Source organism: Oenanthe melanoleuca, chromosome 8 (genome assembly GCF_029582105.1).
Source record: "Oenanthe melanoleuca isolate GR-GAL-2019-014 chromosome 8, OMel1.0, whole genome shotgun sequence".
Lineage (NCBI taxonomy): Eukaryota > Metazoa > Chordata > Aves > Passeriformes > Muscicapidae > Oenanthe > Oenanthe melanoleuca.
Window position 1 is genome coordinate 2,329,791 of NC_079342.1, and position 27,858 is coordinate 2,357,648.

The 27,858-nt window shown below is 41.9% G+C and overlaps 1 protein-coding gene across 4 annotated transcripts in view; it reads right to left on the minus strand.

Moving 5' to 3' along the window:
• Positions 1-27,858, minus strand: part of PATJ (PATJ crumbs cell polarity complex component) — a 133,985-nt gene that overhangs the window by 64,306 nt on the left and 41,821 nt on the right. For all 4 annotated transcript variants that reach the window (XM_056497075.1, XM_056497076.1, XM_056497079.1 and 1 more), the window contains exons 17-26: positions 22,429-22,638; positions 21,447-21,566; positions 18,288-18,647; positions 17,081-17,201; positions 16,376-16,532; positions 15,339-15,410; positions 14,305-14,482; positions 13,360-13,470; positions 12,572-12,649; positions 9,438-9,555 (exon numbers count right to left, since the gene is read on the minus strand). In XM_056497075.1, coding sequence (XP_056353050.1) covers positions 9,438-9,555; positions 12,572-12,649; positions 13,360-13,470; positions 14,305-14,482; positions 15,339-15,410; positions 16,376-16,532; positions 17,081-17,201; positions 18,288-18,647; positions 21,447-21,566; positions 22,429-22,638 — 1,525 coding nt within the window. The remainder of the gene's footprint in view (positions 1-9,437; positions 9,556-12,571; positions 12,650-13,359; positions 13,471-14,304; positions 14,483-15,338; positions 15,411-16,375; positions 16,533-17,080; positions 17,202-18,287; positions 18,648-21,446; positions 21,567-22,428; positions 22,639-27,858) is intronic.

The following is a 27,858-nucleotide window of genomic DNA, read 5'->3' on the forward strand; positions in this document are numbered from 1 at the left end:
CAGGGAATTCTCTCCAGGGAAAGCCTCAGGAAGGCTCCAGCCACAGGAAAAGCTCCAAGTGGAGCTCACACCTTCCTCAACACCCAGGCCAGGTGAGTGGGAGGCACAAATCTGCAGGAATCCAAGTTCATTAGCTGCAGTACTCACAGCAGCACTCATTAAAACCCTCACACCTTTCCCCATCCTCGTGTCCCTGTGCAAGGCATCCCCATCCCCATCCTGCAGCATCCCCATCCCCATCCCCATCCCTCCTGCACACACAGGAACACCAGCCACATCCTTCTGGCCCCAAAGGCTTTGCTGAGCTCCCCACTCCTCACACATTCCCTTCCCATCTCTTTCCCTTCCCTCATCTTTCCCCTGCCATGCTCATCCTTGCACAGAGCTCTCCCTGCTCCCTCATCCATCACATCCCTGTCTCATCCCATTTCTTCCCCTTCCACTCTTCTCCCAGCCCTTCACAGATGCCCCCCTGGGCACCACAGGCTGGTTCCTCAGTGGCTCTCTGCCCTTGAAAAACAGTGTTTAAAAACCACATCTTCTATACAAACAATATTCTAAAAACCACATGACCTACTCTTCTAACAACTCAATCCTGAAATGAACTCTTGCTCTAAAATTACAGCATTGTCTACTTAAATCCATTAATGATGCACAACAAAGTGAAACTGTATTAATCCTTAAATAATCTGTCATTCCTCTAAATGAGTAACAGGTTACAAAATGGATTGAGGAAATTGCAGGCAAACCTTATGGCTTTTAACCAGATTGGGAGGTGAAATCCTCCTCTGCTCTCACCACACAGCACTAAGAGCCATAACTCAGCTCCACATGCAAGTGCACACACAGGAAAATGCCCTGTGCCTTCCCACCCTCTGGCTTTTCCATTCAAATCCCTCCCAGTTTGGGTACAGCACTAAGTAACAGCACATTGCAAGTATGGGAACTTATCTCCAGGATCTTGGAATGTTCCCAGGACCATCACACCATGGAAATGATGATTTCTCACCTCACCCTAAGGAGTGGGAAGTCAGTACTTTTCTAGAGATACAGAGTTCAGGATCCTATACAACCATAACATTTACAGGTTGAAAAATCTACTTAGGCTTACCATTCTGAACTTGCAGAAAAAAACCAACAGAACTAATAAATCTGATAACTATCAGGCTTGTTTTTCAGCTAAAGGGACACAAAACCCTTCTGAAACTACCTAATGCATTGAAACTAAACAAAAACCCTGTTGGCTCAAAGCACTTGGTACCTACAAAACAATCACAAATGAGATTTGCCCCATCCCTGCCCAGCCCCAGCAGCCAAAATTTGGTGTTTCCTTGATGACAGAACCATGGAGTGGTCTGGCTTGGAAGAGACCTTAAAGCTCATCTCATTCCTGCCATGGGCAGGGACATCTTTCCCTAAATCAGGCTGCTCCAAACTCCATCCAACCTGGCCTTGGACACTTCCAGGGATCCAGGAGCATCCTCAGATTAAACATTTCCTCTAACAACTTCTTGGGGAAGCAGAGAGGGAGAGAGAGGCACAAGCACTGATGAAGAAAACAGACATGCACATCATCACACTGATTATAAAAGGCTCATTTCTGCTTCTGGGGCAGCAGAAAGAACCACCTGCCCTCCAGCCAGCTGCCACATCTCCTCTACAGCCAATATGGCAAAAGTGTTCTGAATCTGGTGATAAAACAGAGATGCTCATCAGATGCAGCCACACACACACACAAATGTATCTGCATATAGATTTCCCTCCTAATGCCTTCAGCTTGCAATCAGTTTTCAATACACACGTGGCCACTACAAGGCATAAAGCAAATTTTCACTGGTCTGTCACAGAGTACTGTAGCCAGCACACCTAGAGATAAATACTCTGGATTGCTCTTTAAATGCCACCTACCCTGATAAAGAGCAATTACACACCTGCTCAAACTGAGGAGCTGCCCCTAAGCCACCACAGGGAATAAGGCAGAATCAAATCTTCAGACTGAGAAGCAAAAAATCATTTCAACTTTCTCCTGACAGTTCAAGAAGTGATTTTGGACAGCTGCCTCAATTGCTGCAATACTGTGCAAAACTAGGTAATGCCTGTAAAGAATAAAATTATTGTCATTTAACATTTTTTTATACTTCCCTTCTGTTAGAGCCTTACTTCCACTATGTACTGGGAGCAGCTACTGCTTAAACAGAGCAGACCATTTTGTTACAGAGCTATTATGCAAATAATCTGCTCTGTATTCTAACTAGAAGCAATGCTGTGCTAGTCTGGGCAAGACATGAGGCACTGTGGAGTTTTCTTTTTTAATTTTTTTTTCTCTGTGCACTGGAGCAACATCATTTACAGTGGTAATGATGAAAGATATCTTCCAATCTAAAAATCAGGTTATTAGTCAAGAATATAAACACATAACCACCTTTTACGAGCCGGTGTCTGCCTTTCATTTATCTATTTAAATATTTACATCCTTTTAACATATTTTTAATTGCAAGTCATTGCAGTGATATTAAGAGTACTTTGGTGAGAGCAATATATAAAGACCTGCTTGGATCATCCTCCCTTAGCAAGTTTGAGCCTGTGTTTACAGATTTAAACCACAGACATTATCTCCTATCTGAAATTACTTATCTGCAGCACCGGAGTGAGATCAAAGATCCCAAGCAACATCAGCCACCTGCACCAAGCCCCAGACAATGTAATAACCTTATAACATCAAATCAGTGTATTTCATGCCCAGCATTTCAGTGCTATTCTCTGGGTACCTGGCTGGTGTTGGAAGAAAAGATCTTACCTAAGAACAAATGCAATCTCAGGCAATATTTAAAGATTAGATTATCCTTCATTGCAAATAGCTCATTTGTTTACTATCACATTGCTTTATTCTTGCTTTGCTTCCTTCTACCAAGAAAATGCTGAATATTCAGTTTAGATCCCCAGCAGCTTTTTATTTTAGTCTAAAAACATTTACCTAACACATTCTTAACAAGCAAAGTGAAGAAAATTCAGCCATCTGTCTCTGCATTACAATAACAGTTATGGAAGAGTAGATTATTCTATACAGCAAGAAATTTAATGCTACAAATTCTTATACTTTAAGCACTGTGTGCTCCAGTCAATTTTGTAGACAAGAATGTGGAGCACTGGCATACACAGAAGCAAGGATTTATAAGCAAACACAAGAGAAAATATTTTAAAGATATCAAATGCATTCAATATTCCAATCATGCTATATGTCCATGCTTCAAACTGAAGGAAAAAAAATTAATCTCTGCTATTATTTTCTTTCTCCAGCACTTCACTAGCTCTAAATTCTCAGTAAAAATGCTTAAAAATGATTTGCTGGAAACAAACACAACAAAGAGATAGATGTGAATCCTTACCTGGGAAACCCCCTTGTACCATTGCTGTACCAGCATGTACTCAGGAAATCTGCATTCCTGACAAACATTCAGGGCTGTAAGCAGCTCAAATCCTCATCACACACAGGCTCAGGGCTTGTCTTTCTTCTGACGACCTTGGGCCTATTTTCCTGAGATTTTTCTCTCCTTAAGGGCAAACCGTCTGTCTGTTTCTATTACGAGATGCCATCAATTATATTAATTTCAGGCTGCCCACAAGCTCCCAGTTACATCTGCCAGCAGAGCAGAGCTGCCTATGGAAGCATGCAGGGAGCAGCAGATCCCTGGATTCCCACATCTGACCCAGGGATGCTCCCAGCTGCTGTTTGTGCTCTGCCAGCATCCGAATGACATCTCCATCCCCAAACACGAGTCACCCCCAGCGTGTCTGTGTGGCTGGCAGCTGCAGGTACCTTCCTGCCTAATGACCCACTGCATGGCAAAGCAGCAGTTAATAATCTTATTTATCTGAGCATCCTCTTTTTCCTGCAAGCTACAGGGGTTAAAAATTAATTTCTCTCCCAGAAACAGCTTCATTAAATCCCTTCTTCTCCCGACGCTGCAACACTGAGATGTGCTCGTGGCTTAGGGTTTGCTTGTTTTGCTTTGGGGCTTTTTTAATGTCAGAAAACAAAACCAATCTGTCATTATAAGCATGAAAAGGCTCAAACTTCATCATAACTTGTGTTTTGTTGAAATCCCAAACAAGCAATATTAGTTTCACTGCAATGAATGCTGAGCCGAAACACTGAAAAGACTCAAAATCCTTCATTTAGTAATTAAAAAAAAAAGCAAAGATAAAATCTCTCTCTGAATTTATAAACATACTTAGTTATTTTGGGAAGTCCTACTAATTCTCTCTTCCAAAAGCTACATTTAAAACAACTCAAAATACTCAGTTATTTCGTTAATATCATTAATTTGTTCATTTTTAAAGTTCATTGTCCTTCCTTTAGAATATGTCTCACAGCACACACACAGCCATCTGTTCAGTGCATTATGTCAAGCACACAGTAAAAAACCACAAGAAGTCCCAGCTGCAATTTTACTATTACTTCATCAAAAATGTAATTTCCTCTTGCAATACTTCATCAGATGATAACTGTGCATGTGATTCACAAAGGGAGTGAAGAAACAGCCCAATAACAAAACCCCACACGAACCCACAAGCTCAGAGTGACTCCACCTCCCTCACCCACCCCAGTGTGGCACAGCAGCTCTGCTCAGCCCAGCACAATCTGGGTCTGATGTTAGGGCTGGTTACAAACCCCAAGCACTTGAGCTAATTATGGGTCAGAACAAGAATGGGAAAAGAAGATTAGCAGCACAGAGTCACATTAAACAGAGATTAACACAGCTGAGAAATGAAAGTCTCTGCTCTATTTGTCTAATCCTGGCTCTTTCCTGATCTAAGGAAATCCACCATATTAAACACACTTGGTACTATATTTAACATTAAATCTTGCAATGACTACTTTTGCAATATTTTATTTTCATAAAGCTTGAAGCCTTTTTCCAAGCCTCATCTTCCCCTCTGAGCATCATCTCTGTTTGCTGTTGATTGCAGTGACATCTATTGGAGAGGCAGTGTTTGGCTGCAGAAGCTGCCTCCACTGAAGATCAACATCCTCAGGTTATCCCCCCCCAAAATTAAAAGTAAAAGTTAAGATTGCTTTCCCTTTGTTTCAGCATAACTTTGCATAAACCAGACTCCAAACAGTGAGTGGGTTGGCTTTTATTTAGTAATTTGTTAATAATCCTGGCATTTTCCCAAAATCATGTTGCCATCCTCGCCCACAGCAGTGCAGACATGTCCAGAGATCCTGATTCTGCCCACCCCCTGAACCTGACCATACCTTCCCCAAAGCCTGAACTGAACTCCATCCCTTTTTACCCATATTTTATTTTTAATAAATATAAAATTTATCTTTTATATTTGATAAAATATAATGATCACAGACATCACTGGCACCTGGAGGTTGCTAAAAACCTCAGGTGTGGTAAGAGCTGCCCAACCCCAACCCAACCCTCCTGCACCCACAGATTTATCACAATGGGCAATCATAGAACCATGGAATGGTTTGGGTTGGGAGGGACCTTAAAGCTCATCCAGCCTGGCTTTGGGCACTTCCAGAGATGGGGAATCCACAATTTCTTCAAGCCAGGGCCTCCCCATCCTCTGAGTCAAGAATGCAAAGGCAAAATACCAGTGAAATTTTAAAATCTCTTGCTTTAGTAGAGAAACCACTGTTCCTCAAAAAAGCATCTCAGGAAGATAAATCATTATGTTTTCTTACAGCTTCATTGATTTCTACATTATCTAGAGACAAAATAAGAGGAAGGGGGCATTATTATCCCCTTATTAGATACAGTTAAATATCCTTGCAGACAGGAAGTCTGAGCACAGCAGTAGCTTAGTCCATTATCCAAGCCACCTTCCACAAATTTTTTATTACCATCTATTTTTATTATTTCAGACTGATTTGAAACCAACCAGATCGATCTCAGTCAACTAACTGACAAAAGATTCCACTAAAAAGATAACAGCAATTGAAACTAAGGATTTAAAGTTCTTTCAACAGTTGTCCTTTCATTTTTCCTAGAATGATTTTTCAGCTCCCTCCTATCTAGTTTATGTTTGCATCAACTCAGTCACGAGAGCATATCCAAACTGCACAGCCAGGAGTTCCCCCAAGGAAAACCTCACTAAACATTCCACTGCAAACTGCTCTGCCCATGCATTTCCTCTGCTTCTCTTTCACTACCAGCCCCTCATTATGGCAAAAAGCCACCACGGGGTGCACACAAGTCCATTAGCAGGTTCTGGGAGCACACCTCCAGCCACCCCTGCTCCAGGAAAACACACCAGAGCCCACTGGTGCCTGCAGCACAGCTGCTCACAAGCACAAACAGCTCCTTTGTGTGCTCTCCCCTCCTTTTACTTGCCTGGATTTAAAAAAAAATAAAATAAAATAAATAAACTCATTCACAAGTCGGTGTTTTTTCAGATTTGGGAAGTCCAAAACTCTGCCACAGGGAAGAGTGGGAAGGGAGGATTCCAAACCTGTGTTGTAACATTTCAGGTCTGGAGGATGAAGAATTCTGAAAGCTCCTTTTGCAGCAGGATGGACACACTGCAAGTTGTGCAAAGTTTCCATGCATAAACTGAAAGCCTGGAAACAGCAGCAGCCTCAAAGCAAAGGGAAAACAAAACCCACACACAGGGTCAGAGCTGGTACAGATAAAGATTTGGCAGCATCACTAGAAGAGAATTAAAACGAGGAAATGCAACTTTCAACTTGCCTTCAAAGTCTAGGAAAAGCCATCTAAGAACTTGGGAAATGATGTTGGAGGCATGAAAAAAAGGAGAAGCAGATCTGAAACTAGAGGGCCTTGGGTGCAAGAGTCATATTTGGAAAAAAAAAAAAAAATCCAACCAACAAAATACCTGGAACTCTAAACTTCTTAAACCACAGAAACATGGAGGACATGTCTGGAGTTTCTCTAAACCAAAAACTACCTCACAGTTTTATTCCCAACAAGGATTTGCCCTCTTTGGATCAAAACCAACCTTTGGAAAGGAAAGGGAGAGCATGCACAATCAATGTCTGCTTGTTCCAACAGGTCAGCAATGAGAGCTACAGTGTCAGCAGTGGCAAAGCAGAAATAAAAGGGAACATTGCCAAAAGGCAAGTGAGTTTAGATTTTAGGAGAAATTAAATCAACACCAAAATTCACACACTTAAAGGGGAAAACAGACAAAATATGGAGACTCTGAGGCAATATGGATGGGATAGAAAGGAAAGAAAACTTCTCCTATATGGCAGGAAGACTAAGAATGCTCTGCTTTTTCAGTCTGGGGAATGATGGAGGATGTGGAGACAAAAGATGAGAGGGAGGGCTGGAAGAAGTGATAAGCAAGGACAAAAAATGTCAAGAGGAGCAAATAAAGTATTTCTGGAGCTTGAAAGAAATTGATGAGCAGGTCCCTGACACTGCAGCTGTGTTAATAAGAATGCTAAAAAATAAAGTAAAATCCATCAGGAACAAAACAAGAGGACAGGTTTAACAGCTGTCCCACCTCAAAATGCCCTCTAGCTTTCCATGCTATGACAGAGATTGAGAACTACAGGAAGCAAATAAAGGAGAGGTTATGATGTGAATTTACCTGGGCTGACACCACATCTTCCTTCTAAACAAGGAAGACAATAAATCCAGCTCACCTGTTGATATATTTTTAGTTAAGGTTCCAAACCCAGCAGAATTAGTTGGATAAGAGGAACAGAGCAATATGAAGATAAAAACAGGGAGTTAAGAAAAACAAGTTCTTGTTTGGGTTGGGATTTCTGGGAAAGGTGCTCAAGAACCAGAACAGAAGTTAGGAGCATCAAGTAGTTCACAGAAACAATACTGTACTGGAATTTGCAGAGAAAACTTTGTTTTTCAAGTGATCACAGAACAGGGACTCTGTAAAAGCCCATTCCACAGCTGCCAAGATGCTTAATGTTATTAACTACAGTTGGATCATTTCTAACTCACTTTTTACTGCAAGGGCTGAGGCACAAACTTAGTTTAAGCTTCCTTGGCCAGTTCTTATTTTTAAAGGAACAAAATAAGGTGAGGAAGAATGCATCTCTGTTTCCCAAGATTCATGGAAAAGATGGCTACAGCAAAACATTCAACTTCAGTCAGTAAAAAGGGAAGACAGGAGATTCCCCTTGAACAGATCTGTGTGCTGCTGCCAAGTCTGGTAGGATTGATGAATTTAATATCAGCAGCAGCTTTACCTTTTCAGCTTCCAGCCTCAGCCAGCAATATCATTAGGGATGGCAGGAGAGCTAAAAAATGACCAAGCCCATGAATAAGGAATTACTTCTGTGCAAAGTATTAACTTAGGCCCAGCAAGCACTTGGATTGAGGCATATCCTAATTAGATAACTCAGGTGTCAGCCTACTTATCACACCTATCCTTGGACTGGGAATTAGAACTTCAATAACCAGCTGGAATGAGTTTGTTACAATTGGAGCTTTAAGGAGTCGGTTTGAGAGCTCAAGATGATGAGAAAAATCACTGTAGCAAAAAAAATACAAACTAAACCCCAACAAAAGCCCACACAGAATGTTACAGGGATGGATGGGACATTAAAGATCACCTCATTCCACCTCCTGCCATGGGCACAGGCACTTTCCACTAGACCAGGCTGGTCAAGGCCCCATCTCACCTTACACTGATTTAGTACAAAAGAGCATAAAGATATAAAAAATAAAAGGCAACTGATTGTAGAAAGTAATTTAGGACTCCTAATTGCAAGCTCAGTATTCCTAAATATTTTACTGCAAGATAAGCTATGGATAGTAATATTCCATTTACCCACAGTTGTAATTAACCAAAGTTGTGATTCACAAGCAGCTGCAATCTAAATCATGCTGCCAGGAGCTCTGCACTTGCACTGCTTCCTGCTCCTCAGGTCCCTGCTCTTCCAGAGTGAGCATCACCACAAACCACTGCCAAACCCAAAATGGGACAATTGCAGAACCTTTCCCATGCAGAGTGCTACTAAACCAGGGGATCCTTTCTTCAGCAGAGCACCAAAACAACAAATCAGCAGATTTTTCTTTTCAAAGAATCCCATCTTGCTTGAATAGCATTGCCTGGGATCAACTCCAGGTTTTCTGGTTTTTTGCACCAGTGGTCCTCAACCTACAACTGCTCGACTACCACTGAAATTAGAGCAGTAAAACAGAGTATCTCCAGTCACTGCTGACATCTCTGCACAAGCAACTCCTCCAGACACAGCTCAGATATCCTGGGACTGAAAATAAACTCAGCTCTTCCTGTATCTCCTCAGAAGGGCTGAGCTCTGGGAGCCTGGCTGGGGAGAAGCAGCATCTAAGTTACAAACCAGGCTGAGGATTGATGCTGTGGCCACACTGAGCACCACTTCCCACTGGCAATAAAAGGCATGAAGGCTTATCAGCACCTGACTGTGTCCCACAAATGTGATCTGATGCAATGATTGGAGCACTACTCACCCTCTGCACAAGCATCCTCATCCTCCTCTTCATCCACAGCAGCCTCCTCTGCCTGATGACTTTCGAGGGCTCTGTAAGGAGGTGGCAGCTTCATGGGAGGTGGAGCCCCATATTTTCTCTGATGGATTCAAAGACAAAGAGTTACATATTTTCTAATCTGTGAGCACATGAAAAAACAATCCCATTGTCTGTTGCAGCGAATGTGCACAAACACAGCACTTAATTACAATGCTAAATTCTGCAGCAAAGGCTTTTTGTGCAAGAAAGCAGAGCAAGGACTGACACTGAACATCAAGAAAAAGAAACTAAAACACAATTGTGCATGCACATTTACCTGTTGATAAAATACTTTGTATTGTCATAAACATCAAAGTGTGAAAATTAACCAAGGGTTAAAAACAAACATCAAATTATACACTGTTTCTTATAAGCCTCCATAACAAAACTGTCTGGTGCTGATAAACATCAATTTTTAAAAAACATAAAATAAGAACTCAACCCTCTTAGCCCATACATGAATATTTAAACATCACAGTCCATCCGTAGTTTGGTGCAGATTTAATAAAGATTTTGAATTATATCTCCCAATAAAATTCTATTACCTCACATAAATACAGGCAGCTCCTATAATGATGCATATAGCGGCGCATGGCAGGAATACAGAGCAGCTCTGAGCTGCAGGAGCCACTGGCTCAGCTCAGCAGTTGGTTTTAACCTCCAAGGAACTGGGTCCTGCCTTGGTCTCACCACTAAGCCATGCTCAGCTGCATCCCCTGCAAGCCCACTGCTAATAGCAGAATGCACTTTAGAGAGGGAACACCAGGGAGGAGATGCCATTAGAGCACCCAGAATTCCTGTAATTAATTCCTTCTGTGGCTGGGAAATATGACACAACACCCAAACACATCGAGCCCAGGATAATGTTGTTTGTTTTTTTTTTCACTGTGAGCAATGAAAGCTGAACTTGTGTATTGATTTTTAAATTCCTGAAGTTGAATTTGTATAGGATGATGCAAGTAGTGAGCTGCAATATGTGGAAAATTTTGAGAGGTAAAGCTATCTGCCATCTCATCCATTTAAAAAACATAACAGGAAAGCACTGCACTGAACACAGAACATAATAATAAATGGAATTAATTCAATCCACCAGTAGCAAAAGTGTGGAGTCAGAGCACTTGGAAGCACAACAGCTGTTTTCCAAAAGGATTAACACACTTAAAGGTGCCTCCCAATTTTTTCTTGAAGCCAACACAGACAGAACTGTGCAAAATCCAGATGATCCCAGAAGCAAGGGAGGACTTGGGTTCTACTTTACTGAGCAGGTAAAGATGGAAAATCTGCAGCCTCACTCTCAGCTGCCTATGACAAATGAGCCACTTTATTATCACTGTAATTTAGTCATAACTTACAGTCTAAATGTTGACCCTTTGGCTTTTTAAGACCTTAAACATTTGTTAGAAAGTCTGTGTGAAATTACACGAGGCACCCAGGCTTACCCAGCAGTTTTCTATCTCTTATCTCTCCTGTCCCACTGAAAAGCCAGATGAGAAAATTGTGCCTGGCTACTACATTACACCACATTTTTGTATCAAGGCAGAGGCAAAAGCACAGTTCACACAGCCCACCAGCAAAATAATGTCAACATCTAGTTTGTCCACTGCTGTTTTAAGTGGTGTTATATGAATTAAAGCACTCATTTTGAAACAAACAGATCAATAGAGGAGGATAAACACCAACAAACCAGAGAAAAACCTTCAGCATCTGAAAAGATACAGGAAAAGGCAGATTTTCCAGCAGGATGTGGCTGCTTTCAAACCAAACTCTTTTGTGACTCTCTGAAGACTGGACTAGAAATATCACTGGTTCCCCATAGGGATGTGGACTAATAATCCACTAATAGCAACTCGTTCCAACTCTGAAGTGCAGTGAGACTGCTTTGTGAGCCCATGTTCAAAGCCAAAAAGGAGCTATGTATTTATGCACTGGAGCTCTTCTATATTCCACCCACCAGTTTACAGCAGCAATAGATGAAAAAGGTCTGAAAAAGATTAGGCTCCCTCTTTGACCTGGGAACGCCGCAGAACGCGACACGCCGGAGTGCTGCAGATTAAAGGCAGCACGTTGCCAGAGGATGAGAGCTCTTGAGATTAGAAATATAGATAAAAAAAGACACAAGAAAAGGGGGATTGTAAGTGCTTCATTGGAAGTATTATCCTCTGGCATGAAAGCATGTCTTCAACACCTTTTCTGATAACTGAGCCTCGCTGCTCCCGTCCCCGACAGGATCTGAAAGGAGATTTGCAAAAACTTTTGGAGGTAAAAGGGTCTTCTCAAGTACCCAGCAAACACCAGAGTGCTGAGTAGGATCAAATGGAAACTTCATCCTATTTGTAGTTAAACTGCACCAGGCCAAACTTATTGTCTGCATTAATTCTGTCTCTGCTCCTGCTGCTCTCACAGCCTCAAAGTACCTGAACTACACTCCTCAGTCAGGGCAAATCCCACAGGAAAACACCAAGGCCATGAGAGTGATACAGCTGAAAATGAAAAATTAACATTTTTCCCTTATCCCCTTATTAACACAAATTCCCTGTTTTCTACCAAACAGAGTTTTTCTGTTTTAAAGCTGCTGTGAAGTTATTTGGAAGTCACTGTGCAGTAACAGCCTCAAAATTAGCTGAGCAGCCACAGATCCCTCGGTCATTTCCTCAATTTACACAGCTGTGGGAAATGCAGGAGACTCTGTGGATTTCATCATCCCATAACCTGATTTCACTGGATTTCAGGCAGCCTCACACTGAGGATATTATTTGTGTACATGTTGCCATTTCTCTGTTTCTGCTGAACAAAGGGAATCAATTTGCCTCCACATGGAGCAAACCAGGTACTTCAGAGAGATGACAGTGAGGAGCTGTGCTAAGTACAGGGTTTCAGCACCCAGCAGACACCCACAGAATAAATGTCAGAATACTTGGCAGGAATTTGGCAAAAAGTCATAGAATCAAAGATATTTCAACAAAACACTTCAAATTTAATTTCAGACTTCAGAGGAAGCTTATCATAGAGTTAGAATACATGCTATTATACCATTTGATTTAGTAAAACCTGGGTACAGCACTGAATGGAATAAATACCTTATCACTCTTATTTTCTTTGTCTGCATCCTGATCTTTGCTGACTCTGATTCCCTTAGGCTGGGCAGGAGAAACCACCTGAAAACCAAAGTATATGACCCACATCAGACAGAGCATCCAAAATCAGTTCCTGACAACAACAAAGCTCCCCAGTGCACTCTGCATCTTGCCCCATGTAGAAAAGTACAGCAGTGCAATCTATAAATCACATTCTTTCACTGGATTTACTGAATTACACTCTTACATCAAAAGTTTGGAGTTTCTGTGTGTACTTTAGGCAGGTAGAATTGCACGCCTGCTCTTGCTAAGGCTTTAAAATTTTCTTGCCTTGGCCTCAAAGATGAGGAGATGCTTCAAATCCTTTGGAAATTAACTTGCTCCCAAGTACCTACTTCAGGTCCCTCTGAGGACATGTTTCACAAGGAGCTGCTGGTGTGAATCTGACTAATTTTAATTACAGCTTTGTTCCTCTGGATAACAGAGTTTATTTCTAGATTATGAAATATGGACAAATCAAAATGCATAGGGCCAGACTCTTACTACACAGGTGAGAGAGTTGAATTAACACCAAGTCAACAGATTTATATCTACTCCATGTAAATCAGACAAATGAGGTTTCCAATCAGGCAGAGAAGTAATCAATCAATCAACTGGTCTGTAGCTGACTGAAAGGATCCATCCTTGACACAAAAATTGACAGCACTGGCTGAAAGGAATTTAGCTAACTTTAAAATAAGATGCATGTTATGCATTTAAAAGTTTTGGAATAAAAATAGAAATAAACTTACTTTTGGTACATTAGCCAAGCCCTGGACTACAAACACCACAGGATTTCCTGCATTCTTGATGGCTTCCACTGCTTCCTCGTGGGTGGCATTCCGTAGGTCTACCCCAGAAACCTGACAAACAGTGTTTATTTTTATTAGGTACAGAGTCATTACAAGGCATCACACACACTTGCAGGAGATTAGTGCATCTGAGGAAAGCATCAAAAACAGTCAAGAGTAATTATTTGTAAAGTATGTTTCGATGATGGTTTAAAGAAAAGTGTATTACTTGGTATTCATAATTAAAAGTTGGCCATATGTTGCCCAAAACAATTCTTCAAGATAAAAACATAAGTAATAAGATGGTCAGATGGTTACATAATGTTAGATCTAACTCCTTCAGGTTTTACCTGTTTGTAAACTACACCTGAACAGCATTATCAGCTTGGCACCCCAGATTCTGAAGTATAAACTTGGGAGAAAAATGACTAAAAAAAATCAACCAGAGCTAAAAGGTGGGAATGACATTTTCCCCCACAGCATCAGCCAGAATCAGGGATTTATCCCAAACAGTGGTTATCAGTTAACTACTCTAAATCCACACACACAAAATAACAGTCCATAATTCAGTATGAACAGTCTGTGTCCTTGTATATATTAAATTTATGCTTACAGATATGCTAGAACTTATTCCTCATTTGTATGGGAGGAGGACACTGCCATTTTTTCACTTCCCCCTCATACACCAGGACACATCTTTTCTTAAATACAGAGAAGAATGTTAAAAGAGCTCCATAATCAGACCTTAAAAAAAGAAACACCACCAGAGGTTTCCTTTGGTTTTCAAAACACAGTGCTGCCAATACTTCATGAAGTGGTGGCAGTATTTTCTTCCTCTCCCCACCCAAAGCTGTTTGAGTCAATTCTTATTTCTTAGACTGAAAAGGAAGGTTTATCTCCATTTACCTCAAGTATTTTATCTCCAGTTTTTAAAGCCCTTGTTCTTCCTGCTGGGCTGTCTTCCAAAACTTGTTTGATAAAGATCCCTTTAAGTTCTTCTCCATTCTTCAGGCGCTTTATGACAGTTTGTCCACCAACAATGCTGATTCCAAGAGACACGTGAGGGTCTCTGAAGATCTCAACACTGAAAAAAAATAAAAAAAAGTGGTAGTTTCAAGAACTTCAAACAGCTTTTTCTTTAAATTACAAATGCAAAGCCTTAAATAAATCTAAGCTCCTGGTCTTTCAGGAAGATTTAACAGAGGAAAGAGGTAAAGTCAGAAGCCTGAGAATGCTCTCAACAGAGTTTTCACCCTGAGCAGATCTCACCCCACAAAAAGAGCAAAATTCTGCTGCCAATCCATGCCCACTGGGCAGAGGCTTTTATTTCAGAGAAAGTCAGATCTTCAAGTAAACACTCATCCTCTTTCAGCCTGACAAAGTGTCTGGGAATGGGAAGCCCTGCAAGTGGCACATCAGACAAACAATGAAGTATTTCATACAACTCTCTGAACACTGACCTCAGTGCATATTCATCAGCTCAAGCAGGAACTTTCTGATCATATTTTACTTGGGACCATAAAAACAATTCACCTAAAAATGTTAACAATACAACAAGGATGTGGCTAAAAAGTTGGCTTGGCAATTTGGAATCCTGCCATGGGGGTTTAGCAGGGAACCTGTGGAAAGGGAGACAGCACAGCACTATGTGCATTGTTCACACCTAATAGTTATTAAATGAGCAAGAACTTGTAGGTCATCCACAACCTAAACCAGCCAAGCTTTCCCAAGTCAGCTGTATAAACAGAAGGCAGAATTCTGTTGAACATCTGTTAAAAATTCCCTGTCTTCAGGAAAGCCCAAGGTACACAGGTATCCTAAAGTTATTGGCAGAGGAGGAGAGAAAAAAAACCCACCCAACAAGAACTAATGTGGCTCACAGAAAAAAAAACCCCATAAGGTACAGGGAAGGAATAATATGAATAATAATATGAACATACGTCCGTGGTGGTCCCCAGTGGCTGAAGTTTGGAGTCTCTTCTCCTTCTCCTTCTTCTCTCTCAGGTAATTCACTAATTTGGGACATAGGAGAGGGGAAAAATAAAAAAAAATAAAAGAGGCATCACCCATGCCAGGTCACAATTCCTCACATATTTTGTATCTGGCAGCGAGACAGCAACACCTTCTCACACTGCCCAGTTTAAAGCAAATGTACAGAGTCAACAGACCAGACAGGAATTTTTGTATTTAGGTTTAAATGTACTTAAGGAATGCTCCAGAAATAAACATGATGGGCAGACCAAATTTATAAGCTGCTCTGTGATACACAAATCTGCACTGCATTTACTCATTCAAAATGACTATTTAAGCAATTAACATTTACTTTCTGATAAATATGCTGTGATGCTTGGAGAGGGATATAAACATGCCAAAACCAGTAAGCAGATCATGATCCAAGTGGGAGAACAGATCCTGTGTGTTCCATTAAACCCTACAGAATAATCCTCTCACCTTACTGCTGAGCTGCTTTCACTCTGAGAGAAGATTTCAGATGAAATTAGGGAAGTTCTGAGGACTGGAATCAACAGGCTCATAACCTCCAGTATCCACTGACCCCAAAGTGGTGGGGAAAGACTGGGACAGGTAAGGCAAATATCCAGGCAGGACTAAAGTTTCCTGCAGAGCCCTGGCTGAACTGCTCTTCCCAAAAGGAAGAACAAAGGGAAAGGAAAACCAGGAGGAGAGATCCTAAAGGAGCCATGGGTAAAGGCTGCATCCCTCTCCTCCAGGCCACAGCCACACTCCCCTCACTGTGGAGAGGTGGCAGAGCCATTTGCACTTTTCTGTCCCAATGCTCAGAGGAGGAAACATGGGAAGTTTTGAGGTTTTAAGCCAAATTCCATCTCCTGTGAAAGCTAAAGACCTGGCCCTCTGTCTATCTGAGCATTCCACATATCATGATTCAGCTCAGGAAGGCAAGAGGACAGCTGAGATAATTAAACTAATGTCTTTCAAAACCTGAAATCTTCCTCCTTACCTGCCTGGTGCTGTTCTAGGCTGAGCTAAGGTGGTTACTCTCCCAGATCCCTGGCTCTTGGGAAGCACATAATTCTCCTCCTTTAGTGCTTCCTTTCCAATTGCTTCTGAATCAACAGCAAGCTCAGGTCCTTCAGAGTCACTCTGAAACTTGGTCCCTGAAGGAAAAAAGGGAGGAGATGTGAATTTCTGCTTCCTCTGTCCAGGCACCCACCAATTATTTCACCTTTGGAATTAAACCCTTTATCCCAAATGTCTTCAAGGCCAGGTTGGACACTTGGAGCTCCTTCCTCCCAAGCAGGGACTGCCACTTCAGGCAGGTTGATAAATTTATTTCTCTGATCAATCTGCCAAATCCTAACCATCCATCTGTGGCCATCTGACAAGGAGAAACTTTGCTCCTGAGCACAGATCACAAACCCAAGATATGGGGCAATTATCTACCACCCAGACCATGTGCAGATCCCTGGTTGAGCTACAGTCACCTCCAGAGCCTGTCACTGTATTTCTGTATTTATTTCTCACTGGCCAGATTTGGAGGAGGAAGCAAGATTATAAAGCTGAAACCCATTTAATGCCAGGCTGTCTTGAGCCTGCAGAACTCTTGATTTGAATATTTTCTCATTTGAAAGTATTTGTGTTTTGGCAAAAAAATTTAGATTTGTAAATACGAATTTATGAGATAAAGAGAAACCTTCTCACAAACCTAAATCCATCTCAGTTTTCACTTCTGACTGGGTAGTTTCAGTGTCAAATATGTCTTTTTGGTAGTTGCTGTATGCTGTGGTTCCAGAAAACTGTGACCTTATAGCAGCATTCTCTTCACACTTCACAGAGGAGAAAAGAAGTAATTAAAGTTAGAAAGCAATGGTATTAACTTACCCAGGGGTATTTGACAGGAACATTAATTTTTACAGCAAACATACACATTTCCTCAGCTACATTCATATTTATTCAGGTAACTATGAAATACTAACTGCTCATTTAAATACTAACTGCTCATTTATGCACTGCATTAAGAAGAGGCATGAGAAATGTTATATGCAATTGAAATATAAAACAACTGTATCTTTCTCCTCACCTCTAATTCAAACAAAAATTTCTTTACTCTTGCTCATTTGTCTTTTATAAGTAACAAACATATAAATTTAATATTGTGCACTCTGGTATAAAACTGTCAGTAGAAACTTCATTTTTTCTGTTTATACACATACTGCTTAAGGGGACAAGCCAAACAAAACCTGAAATTCTCTGTGGCTGTGATGCTGAATCCTTTTCCACTCCATTTTTTTCATATAAAAGCACACACACCTCAGAATCTGGTGCATGGGAGGCTGATAATAGCAATTTTTTGTTTGGCAAGGGGATGAACAAAGAATCAGAAGGAAAAAAATAATTCTCAGTACTTGAGAAAGATGTACAAATAAGAGTTCTGCAAATTACCCAAATCTGTCTCCTCCTACTCCTTTATCCACCACTATCCTTGCCACAATTCCTTCCACCATATCATTTTTCACTCAACTAAACAATCTGGCTGATGAAACTGATTTGGGTTTAAAAAAATGAGGAAAAGAGGGAGTTTCTTTCACTGAAGACTATCAAACCCATGAAGGGACATTCTGCCGTTACTGACATGCCCCATATCAGCACAGCTTCCAAAAAACCAAACCCACAAGTTTTTGGGTAAAATGACAAATTCAGGATGCCTGTAAATACACCAACCATGTATTTAATTCCAGTAGGTAAATATACAGACAATAAGTTACCTAAAAATCCTTCCAAAATGTACAAAAGGATAGACTGGTGTCTGCTAGAGGTACACAAGTAAATAAATGAGTTAAATTCTAGTAATTAAAACAGTTTAGTTTTGGAGTCTGCTCTGAAGGATCTGTGCTCAGCACAGCATTTCTTACCATCTGATCTTTACTGAATGGATATTCCAGGGACTCTTTGGGACTTGGGCTAGCACTGGAGCTTAAATCTTGTATTTCTGCAGTCTCCAGTTGCTTTGCCCATCGTTCTGTGTCCAGGCTCCTGTCTGAAGCTGCCTTCTCCCCACATTTCAGGAAGTCTGGATCCTCCTCATACTCCTCATCCACCAACATTTCCCGTTCCTCCTCCTCGTGCTCTGCTCCGGGTTTCAGGAATTCACACATCTCCCAGGACTCCTTCCCAGACTCATCATCCTTCTGGGAAAGCTGGAATGACCTTCCCAAGTCCAAATGGGGCTCATCAACGAGCTCTTCTTTGAAAGGCACCTCATCTCTGAAACCCTGAAAAGATCATTAAAGGAATACAGATTTTACACTCTGTTTCCTCTCCACTCTTTTAAAACTCTGCTTTATTTCTTGCCCACGTTAAATCCTGATTTTTAAAGTGAAATTCTTCTACTTTTTGCATTTTCTAAAAGAAAATAGCCTCTCTGACTTATGATTTTAACACAGAAAGTAGACAGTGCAATTATTTTTTTTTTCAATTTAAAGAAATTTAAGTTGCACAGCTTAGATACTGCAGCAGCCATTTGGAAAAGCCAATCTGGACTGATGTTAGGGAATGGAATTATTAATTCATACTAAAACAACCATAGGAAAAATACATATAAATCTAGTTAAAGTATCTCTGTGCTTCAGACATACCTGCTATTGCTTTATGAATGCATGAACCTTTTTTAAAATGCTATCAGCTAAATAAACAGCCTAAGAGTTTGCTTATGCAACAGTGTCAGCAACTTAAAAACCCCCCAAAAACCCCAAAATAAATGCCATACTTGCTTGTCCCCACCTTGGATATTCCATCCAACTTTTAACCTGGGGCAGAGGGGAAATGGATGACCCATATAAAAAAAGGGGATGACCCCCAAAAAAAAAGGATTTAAATGACTGTTCATTACCTTCCTGTTTTAAGGAGAACAGTGCTCACCTTTCTACTGAACTCAAACCACAGAGCAACAAACCAGAAAAACAAACAACAAAACCAAGGGAAAAGGTATTAAAACCCACTCTGAAAGATCTTACTCAACAGTTCTTTTCCTGGGATTTGTCACGTGCTTCCCCAGCTTCCAACTCCTATATCTCCCAGATGGAATGGGGTGCTGTTCACTGGCTCACAGTGAGTCTGCACAGGCAGCTGGGATTTTATTTATCCCAAAATTTTGCCACACACTGAGAGCTTTCCCCCTCTTTTCTTCAGGCCATCAAGTCTCTGTGGCCCAAAGAACCCCCAAACCCAACTTCAACCCCCTGAGCCCCCAGACCCCAAAAGCAATGGGCAGATTCAGGGCTCCTTCCTCAAAATGTTTTTGTTTCTGCTTCTGCCCCTTCCCAGACTCCCCAGGGCACTGCACCATTTCTGACCTTTGGTGTCAGGATCCTGTTTTGTTACATTTGTACAAATACAGAAGGAAAGCCCCCAGACACTGCCAAGATGTTTGTACAATTCAAGTGAGAGGCAGGAGAGAAAACAAGAGAGAGGCAGGAGCAGAAGGAATGCAGCCAATAGCTGGCACGAGAGCAGAACACCAGCAATCCAGAAATCAGCCCATTTTAATAATTTAACCAGCATTAAATGTCCCTTTAATCTATTTAATCCATGTACCTTGATCTCACAAAACACCCAGCCTGAAGAGATCCTAATTCTCTCCATTTTCACTCCCCTCCACTCTGCAGCACTGTTCTCCCAGCACTTCCCCCAGTCCAGGGCACATAAATCAGGTGTCCCTGCTCAGAACACACAGGGTTTGTGTCCCTGACCCAGCAGCTTGCTCTGCATCCTCCCTGGCTGCTGCACTGCAGCACCAGACACCACCAACAGCACAGGGAGTGCTGCAAGCACCACCCTGGAGTCCACTCTGGCAGCAAACAAATAAAATCCTCCAATTCCATCTTTTTGGGGTGGAAGTTCTGGCTGACAGTGCCTCAGGGTGGGAGCCACCAGCACACACCACTCCTGGCTACCTGTGTCAGCAGGTAAGATAATAAATGGATGGGAATTTTAGCTACCACCAAAGCTGTCACACATGAGGTAAAACAAATGGATCCTCCCAGTTTCAGGACTTTAAGATAAAATATTTTCTTTAAAAATACTTAATGACATTGGTTTTATTTAGGAAGTAGAAAACCAATCTGAGCTGGCAGAGAACAAATTCTCTGCAACCCTTCCCATGCCCCCAGAAAACAACAAATGCCAGTAAATGCCATTTGAAAACCAGTAAATACCATTTATTATCATCCAGGCTAATTTCTTTACAGTATAATCACATCTACCCTATAATACTTCTCCTTTTTGGGGCTTCTAATCTACCACTTCAGCATTAAAAACAGGTTTGCATCCAGAGACAGGTACACATGTTCAGCTACACGAAAATTTGGAATTTATTTTTCTTCCTGTGTTGCAGTTCTGTATGATCCTTTCTGTGTTGTATTTTCTGGTATAAAAAGAATACATTTACCAGCATGAATTTTGCAAAGCACTTGAGAACAGATGAAAGTTAAAAGGTATCCACATTTCTCTAGCTCTGCACTGGTGAGAACTGCAATATTATTGCCTATTACCCTGGTATCTGAGTTTCTCACTATCTTTAATGCCACATCCTCCCACAATAAACAGAATTATTTCTCAGATAGTAGGGATGAGGAGAGTTGAGGCAAGAGTAAAGAAATCACTCCAGAGAACATTAGAAGGCTATGAAAGAAGAAACTATTTCAAGAGTGCCTTATACTCTAAACTACTTTTTTGTTTTGCTTCATGATAATTAAAAGCATTCTGCTTCCATACTTCACTTCCTGTGCAAAGCTGAGCCCACCACTTCTGATTATAATAACAACACAGCATTCCTATTTCATATCCAAGGTAACCCAAGGTATTTTAATGACATAATAAATTTGATAAGGCAGTCTGGGAGCTGCATTGGTAAGTGCTCCCAATGCTCTTGGCACAGTTTGCTATTAGAGGCTTTTTCAGAGGGAATCCAATACTTTCAGTCTTATCTGAAAAACATACTGTATTTTTTTACTTTAAAACATCATTTCCTGTCTGTATAAACCAGAGTTGAACCATAAAAAGTAACCAAATACCTGTGGTGCTTCAAGTATTACTGAGAAATTGTTGTTATCTACTGGTTCTGGAGACCCAGGGCTGCTCTTGATGCTGCTGGGATCCACACCGTGCATGTTCTCCTCCTCTCTGCCTTCTCCCTATAAAAGGTAATCCAAACAATGAGTCAGGAGAACAACAACAGCAAAAAATTCCCACACCTTTCAATAAATTAAAAGGGAAAAGGAGAACCAGCCCTTAGAAGAGAATTATAAAAATGGAAAGTCAAAAATGGAGAAGATAAAGACAACAGCTTTTATTCTTTGAAGATATTGGTTCAGATGCATTAAAACCTAAAGAGATGTGTAGGAAGAAAAGACAAATACAAGGATATGAACAATGAAATACCAATTTTTAGAAACAAAAATAATATATTTAACAGCTTTTCTACACTCCTATTTCACAACTCCTCTACCACTTTGAATCACAAGCACTGTCTATTAACTGGGGCTTTAATTAATTTTGCCTGGGTGCCCTTGATGAACAACACTGCAGAATTCCCCACTAAAGGGGAACTAAAGGGTTCCACAGCCCTGATTCCAGAAAAGGGAAATTCTGCTTGAATATACAGTCTTGACTTCAAACAGAGTAGGATTCTGTGACGCCAATGGAGCTCAGGCAAGCACTCAACAGTGTCTCAGAGAGAAATGGGCTCCAGCCCACTGGAGTTAACTGGGTTGCTCAAGTGCAGAACCACGTTACAGCCGTGCACAGTGCACATCTCCCAGCTCCACGTGGATGCTCTTCAGGGAGGAACTTGAAGGTGCTGGTTTTCCAGTCAGACCTTTTGCACACTGAGCTGCCCATTTGCCAGAACTTTTGGCCCTCTCAAGGCAGAGCAGCTCAGTAGTTTCCCAAATCTCACATAACCTGTGCTGAATTCTCCCTGCAAACACAACAACTCCATCAACACACGCCATGGGATGAAATAAGAAAAAAAAAATAGTTAAAATGAGTTCTTACCACCAAAGGCTTGCAGATTCCAAGGGAAACTGTACCTGGGGGCACAGATTTCAGCACTTCCACTGCCTCTGCCAAGGTGGCAGTGTCCAGGTGCTTCTCATTGACGAACACCAAGCGGTCACCCGGCAAAATCTGCCCCCCGCGCTCGGCCACTCCACCTGCCACCAGGGAGCTGATCACAATGGCTGTGCCTGCTGGGTCCAAGGGATCCTGGGGGGAAATACAAAAAAACACCTCCAAGTGAAGGCCTTCAGATGATGTCAGTTTGGAGTGTGCAAAGAGCACTTGAGCACGTTCATCCCCTGATGCTGCGGGAACGCTCAGACGTTCAAAAAATCCATTCTGCTAACACTGCCAAAACACAGTGTGCAAAAAGGAAGATATTCCAGCACTTGCCTAATCCATTAAGAAATGTTAAGATCTGAAAGGTGACCAGTACCCTGCCTGCCCTCTCCTCACACACACAGACACAGCCAGGCCAACCTGCAAATAGAACAACAACGCTGGCAGCCTTCCACCAGCCTCCATCCAGCCTGGGACGTGCTAATGTCACAGAAAATAACCACTCTGCACGTCACCCAAGGGCTTCAGAGCAGCAGAAACCATGGCAAAGAAACCACTGCAGTGCCAGAAATTTAATTCAAAATATTAAGTCCAAATGCAGCCCCCAAATACTGAAGAAGGAGCACTTGATGTGAGCTGTGTTACTGCAGCGTTTCTGCTTTGTCAACTCCACATGACAACTTAGGAGAGACATTTTCTCCACCTCAACAGGGAACAGGAGACAACAGAAGAGTAACTAAGATTATTCCTGTAGTGGTGGGTACAGAGACTGTCAAGTACAAAATATGATACACATTGTAAACAGATGCAAATATATCCACTTCACTTAATCTTTTATCCAGCATTACCCTTTGCTTTGTGTCCTCTACCATTTCTATCATGCCTTCACTCATTTAAAAATTATTCTCAATCCAATAAAATTAAAAATTATTATACACTGGCAGAAAGATATATAAAACAAATGTATGGGGTTGTAATTTTTTTTTTAATGTTTTTGTTTCCTCATTAGTTTTTTTAAGATTTCAATTAGCCTTTCTCCCCCTTGCTAAGGGCTCATAAAGTTCAGAAATGCTCCTTGCATTGGGTCTCCAAATGCACAATCATGGACTATTTTTCTCTCAGGACTTGCATCTTATTCAGGGCATGGGATGGATTAAAAAAAGGGCACAATTCAAATCACAAAGACCACCATGAATTCAGCACCTCAGTGTTAATTTGAAAACAGGAATGCTTTTTAAGCTCTTTATTTTTATGTGACTATAGACTGCTTTCCAAGGGCACATGTTTTTTAAGGTATGTGCAAACACATGAGGCAATGCCTGTAATATCTGTAAAAGGCTGAAATTAGAGAAGTGAAATTAGAGTTCAGCAGGAAGAGCCACGCTGGATTCAAGTAAATAGAGATCAGCAACAATTCTCTCCTGTTCTACTGCTCCATCCTGCTCTTGTACAGTTTTATAATTTTATGATTTATCTGCAGTGCACAGAAGATGTTTCCTTGTGAGTGTCATGTCCTGGCAGCCAAGCCCAGCAGGCTCCCTGGGTTTGCCTCCTGTGCCAAGGTGCTCCAGTGTCCAAACCTGCTGCTCCTGGGGCTGGGGGAGGATTCCCTGAGCTTCCAACAGCAGCTCCTCCAAAGATTTTCAGGAATGAACCAAAGCCCAGCAAGTTCAGAAAATAATCCAAAGGGATTCCAAAATGTGAAGGGAAAAAAAAGAGCTTTGCTTCAAGTGCTGAATGTAGAAAATTGAAGTTATTGCTGCCCTTTGTTCTTGCCAGCAAACCCCAACCAGCCCAAGGACCAACACAGACTTCTAAACTGGTTTTAATCTGAGGGTTTGCTCCACTGCAAATTAGAAATAACCCTCTGGACACCTCTGCAGACCCAGGATCCAGCCCAGACAGCCCTTTCCCAGCAAGCAAGGCACTGTTCACACCAGGGAGGCTTTGATGGAGAACTAAACCAGGAAGTTTTCCTGTCATGGGCTCATCTTGTTGTGGCCAGGAAGGTTTTTGCTGGTTCCCTGAATGGGTGAGTGCTCTCTCAGCAAAATGACACCTTTGCTGACACAACAGCTTTTATAGTATGACTTTTGCTGGCTTAGCTATATTGATAAAAAATGAAGAAAACAAACCCAGCACTGCCCCCCCACCCATGCAGATAAACTGACAAAATTCTGGGAGTGAATGACTGGCCCAGTAATTATGGTGCTGGCTGAGGATGCGGGAGAATCAGGTTCAAATCCCTGCTCTGCCTGATCTAAATCAGATTTTTTTTGGGTTCTGGATCAGAACTACATAAGCAGGACATGGGAATCTCACCATTAACAGGGTCAGTGGCCTAACTACCACATTTCTGATGAGAAACAGCCCTGTTTCAACTCAGCACTGAAATAAGAACAGTTTTGTTCAATAAATCATCATGTTTTGGTAAGAGATAATTTAGCTGAAAGAAGTGTTCCAAAAGGAAGAGAGTCTCTGCAAAGAAACAGCTCTAGGCAGGGAAGTTTTGAGGACAATGTGGTTATTTTCCCTGCTCCACAACACACACAACCACAAGCCATGCACTGGAACTGCTTCATAAAAAGCAGCAGAAATCTTAAAAAAGGGGGCCCATGTTTAAAACTGCTGTCCAGGCAAGTAGGAAACAATTCCACTGCTGATTTCAAGCAGAGGGAGCTATTGTACAGGGAGAGAAGAGCAGGATGAGCTGCACAGTAAGAGCTCAGCAGCAGCACCAGCAGTGCTCTAAACCTCAGGGCTCACCAGTGCCTGAATCACAGTGAGATTGCCACAAGGAATGCAACAAAAGCTGCCCAAGAAGGCACAGACCCACTGAACTGCAAGGTGTAATCATGTTTCCATATTCTCTCTGTAATTTAATATTTTATCACAAAGGTGCTTTCCTTATCAAATCAAAGCACTGCTGGGATTTTTTTGAAACCTTGCCTGATGATTTACCCTTGACCCCAAGCATACCCTAAAGAACCACCTGCTGAAAAGCGACAGCAAATTCACTAAATTTACATTTTCTAAATGCTGAGTGCAACTGGGCCATGAGGGTTTTTGTCTTGCTCTTGAAAGAAAGCAGTGCTTGCAGCAGGATGAAAAACAGATCCTTTCCTTCCATACCAAGTGCAAAAGGTACAGTTTGTATATAGTTAGTATAGTTACAAGGCAAGTTCACTCCCACAGTGGGATTTCAGACCACTGAAACGTGGGATTTCCACATTAACAGACCAGCTAGAACCATTCCAAGTTACTAAAGAGCACCAGTGTGACTGCACACCTACCCTGAGGCTCTAGACTCATTTTACTTGGCTCATACTGATTTTTAGTCACCAGCAGGCAGGACCAGATTTCAGCCTCTACTTTAAAAGTGAAGTTTACTGGGATGAAGTTTGCAACTCTCTCCCCAAACCCAGAAGTGATAAAATTTCAATATTTCTAGAAATTATCACATGGCTTTGTATCAGAGCACATGGGGCGTGCAATGGACAATGTGAACTGGCCATGTTAAAATGAGCACGAATCACATGAACACTAAGACTGGAAAAGACCTCCAGGATCTTTGGCACATTTTAAAGAGGAACTTTTACCTTTCCTGAAGGATTCCTTTACACCAATGAATCATTTATGAACGATGAGGAAAAGCACTGGAATGCAAAGCAGGGCGGTGAGGAGACAAACCCCCTTAACTCCAAAGCTCCTTTTTAAGGGAAGAATTATTTGTTGGAACATTTTCCACTTGTGTAAACGCTGAGAGCTGCCCCCTGCCATGCAGCAGCAGCCCAGGACAGTGGCCTCCAGGTAACCCTTTGAGGAACTCATGTGCTGTAGCTGCTGTCCCCCACTTTGTGCCCGGGCCAGCCACGGATTCCATGGACTTTTTTAAAATAGCCACAATTTATTCATACTTAGCACACCATATATTTAACTATGCTGAACCATAGGTTTTCCCTTCCCCCCTGCCCCTCATCAAAACCCACAAATGTTTCCCAGAGTCCAGGTGTCAAATTTTTCCCCTTATTTTCAGAGCCTCATTTGTTCTGGATTCATTTAGCAGTGGAGAGTCAGGCAGGGGCCACTGCAGTTGCTGCCTTTGGGATGCCTGGGCTGGGGGCAGTGTGAAATCTCTTAAAAACCTGAGCTCTGCTAAAATGTTAAGAGTCCCAGGAGTTAAGAGAGTCCAACTTGCAATGCTGGAGCTGCAACTTTATTGTGGCTTCGATTGCCACGGGCACCAAAGTTCCACACTCAGAGGGGCTTAGGAAGCAAAACTGGGGACAGAACCAGTGCAGCTGAGCTCTGCCCATCCTGCTGGGAAATAAAAGGGATAAACCAGGCTGGCTGTTCCCTTGTGCCTCCCAAAAGGTGAGGTGTGCAGCAGCCAAGAGAGGGCACTCCAGACCAGCCCAGCTCCCACTACCATTCCCTGCTCTGACAACCCATCCCCATCCATCCATCCAGCCCCAGCAGACCCTCCCTGGGCTGAGCACGAGGAGCACTGAAACTACAGCTCCACTGGATGGGAGCAGCTCCCACGTTTGCTGGGGTTTTGTTTGTGTTTTGCTTTTTTAAAAGGCTCCTATGAAAATGCAAGACAAAGCTGCGGGTGACTGACATTCCCTGTGCAAAGTCACTCTCACTTAGTTACAGGCTATATTAGTTTTGGCATCACTTGAGATCTAAATCCAGCTAGCCTGACTTCCTAGAATATTTCAGCTCTCTTCAAGCAACAAACTGCCTGCTGCCACAAAAACACACATCCAAAATAGCATGGTGAAGGATCCCAAAAGAAACAGTTTGAAACTTTTTTTCCCCCCCGTGCCATTTTTTGATTTATCTGAACATTTTTACAAGTGCCAATTTGTATAGTGCAGGTTTCTGTGAGGGAGCCAAAACAAACGCCTTGGAGCTCAGAGGTCAGAGCAGCCCAGCTTCATTACATTTTGCATGGGACCACTTCCAGGTCTAACACACACATCCATATTTAAAACTCTTCAGTGAATAAGATACCAGGCTGGAAGACTCTTAGACACAACAGTGTTGATGCTGAACAAGGAAAAGACACTCTTCAACAAATGAAAAGAACCAGAGGCATTTTATGCTTGTCTCACTGTTATGCAGACAAAGGTAGAAGTGCACATGAGTAATGTACCTGTATGCTCAGTGTTGTGAAGCTACTCAAAATACTCATCCTTGCTCTCATTTTGTGAAGTACCTGTGGCTCCCTTTGCAGAGCCACCCTCCACAGTGACCCAAACAGTGGGATGCAAGAGTCAAGATTGACAAACACCCTTTTTTGTGCCTTTTCAAAGCACAAAGTGCCTCCCAACAGACAGGGAAGAGAGGGAGAGCCAGCTG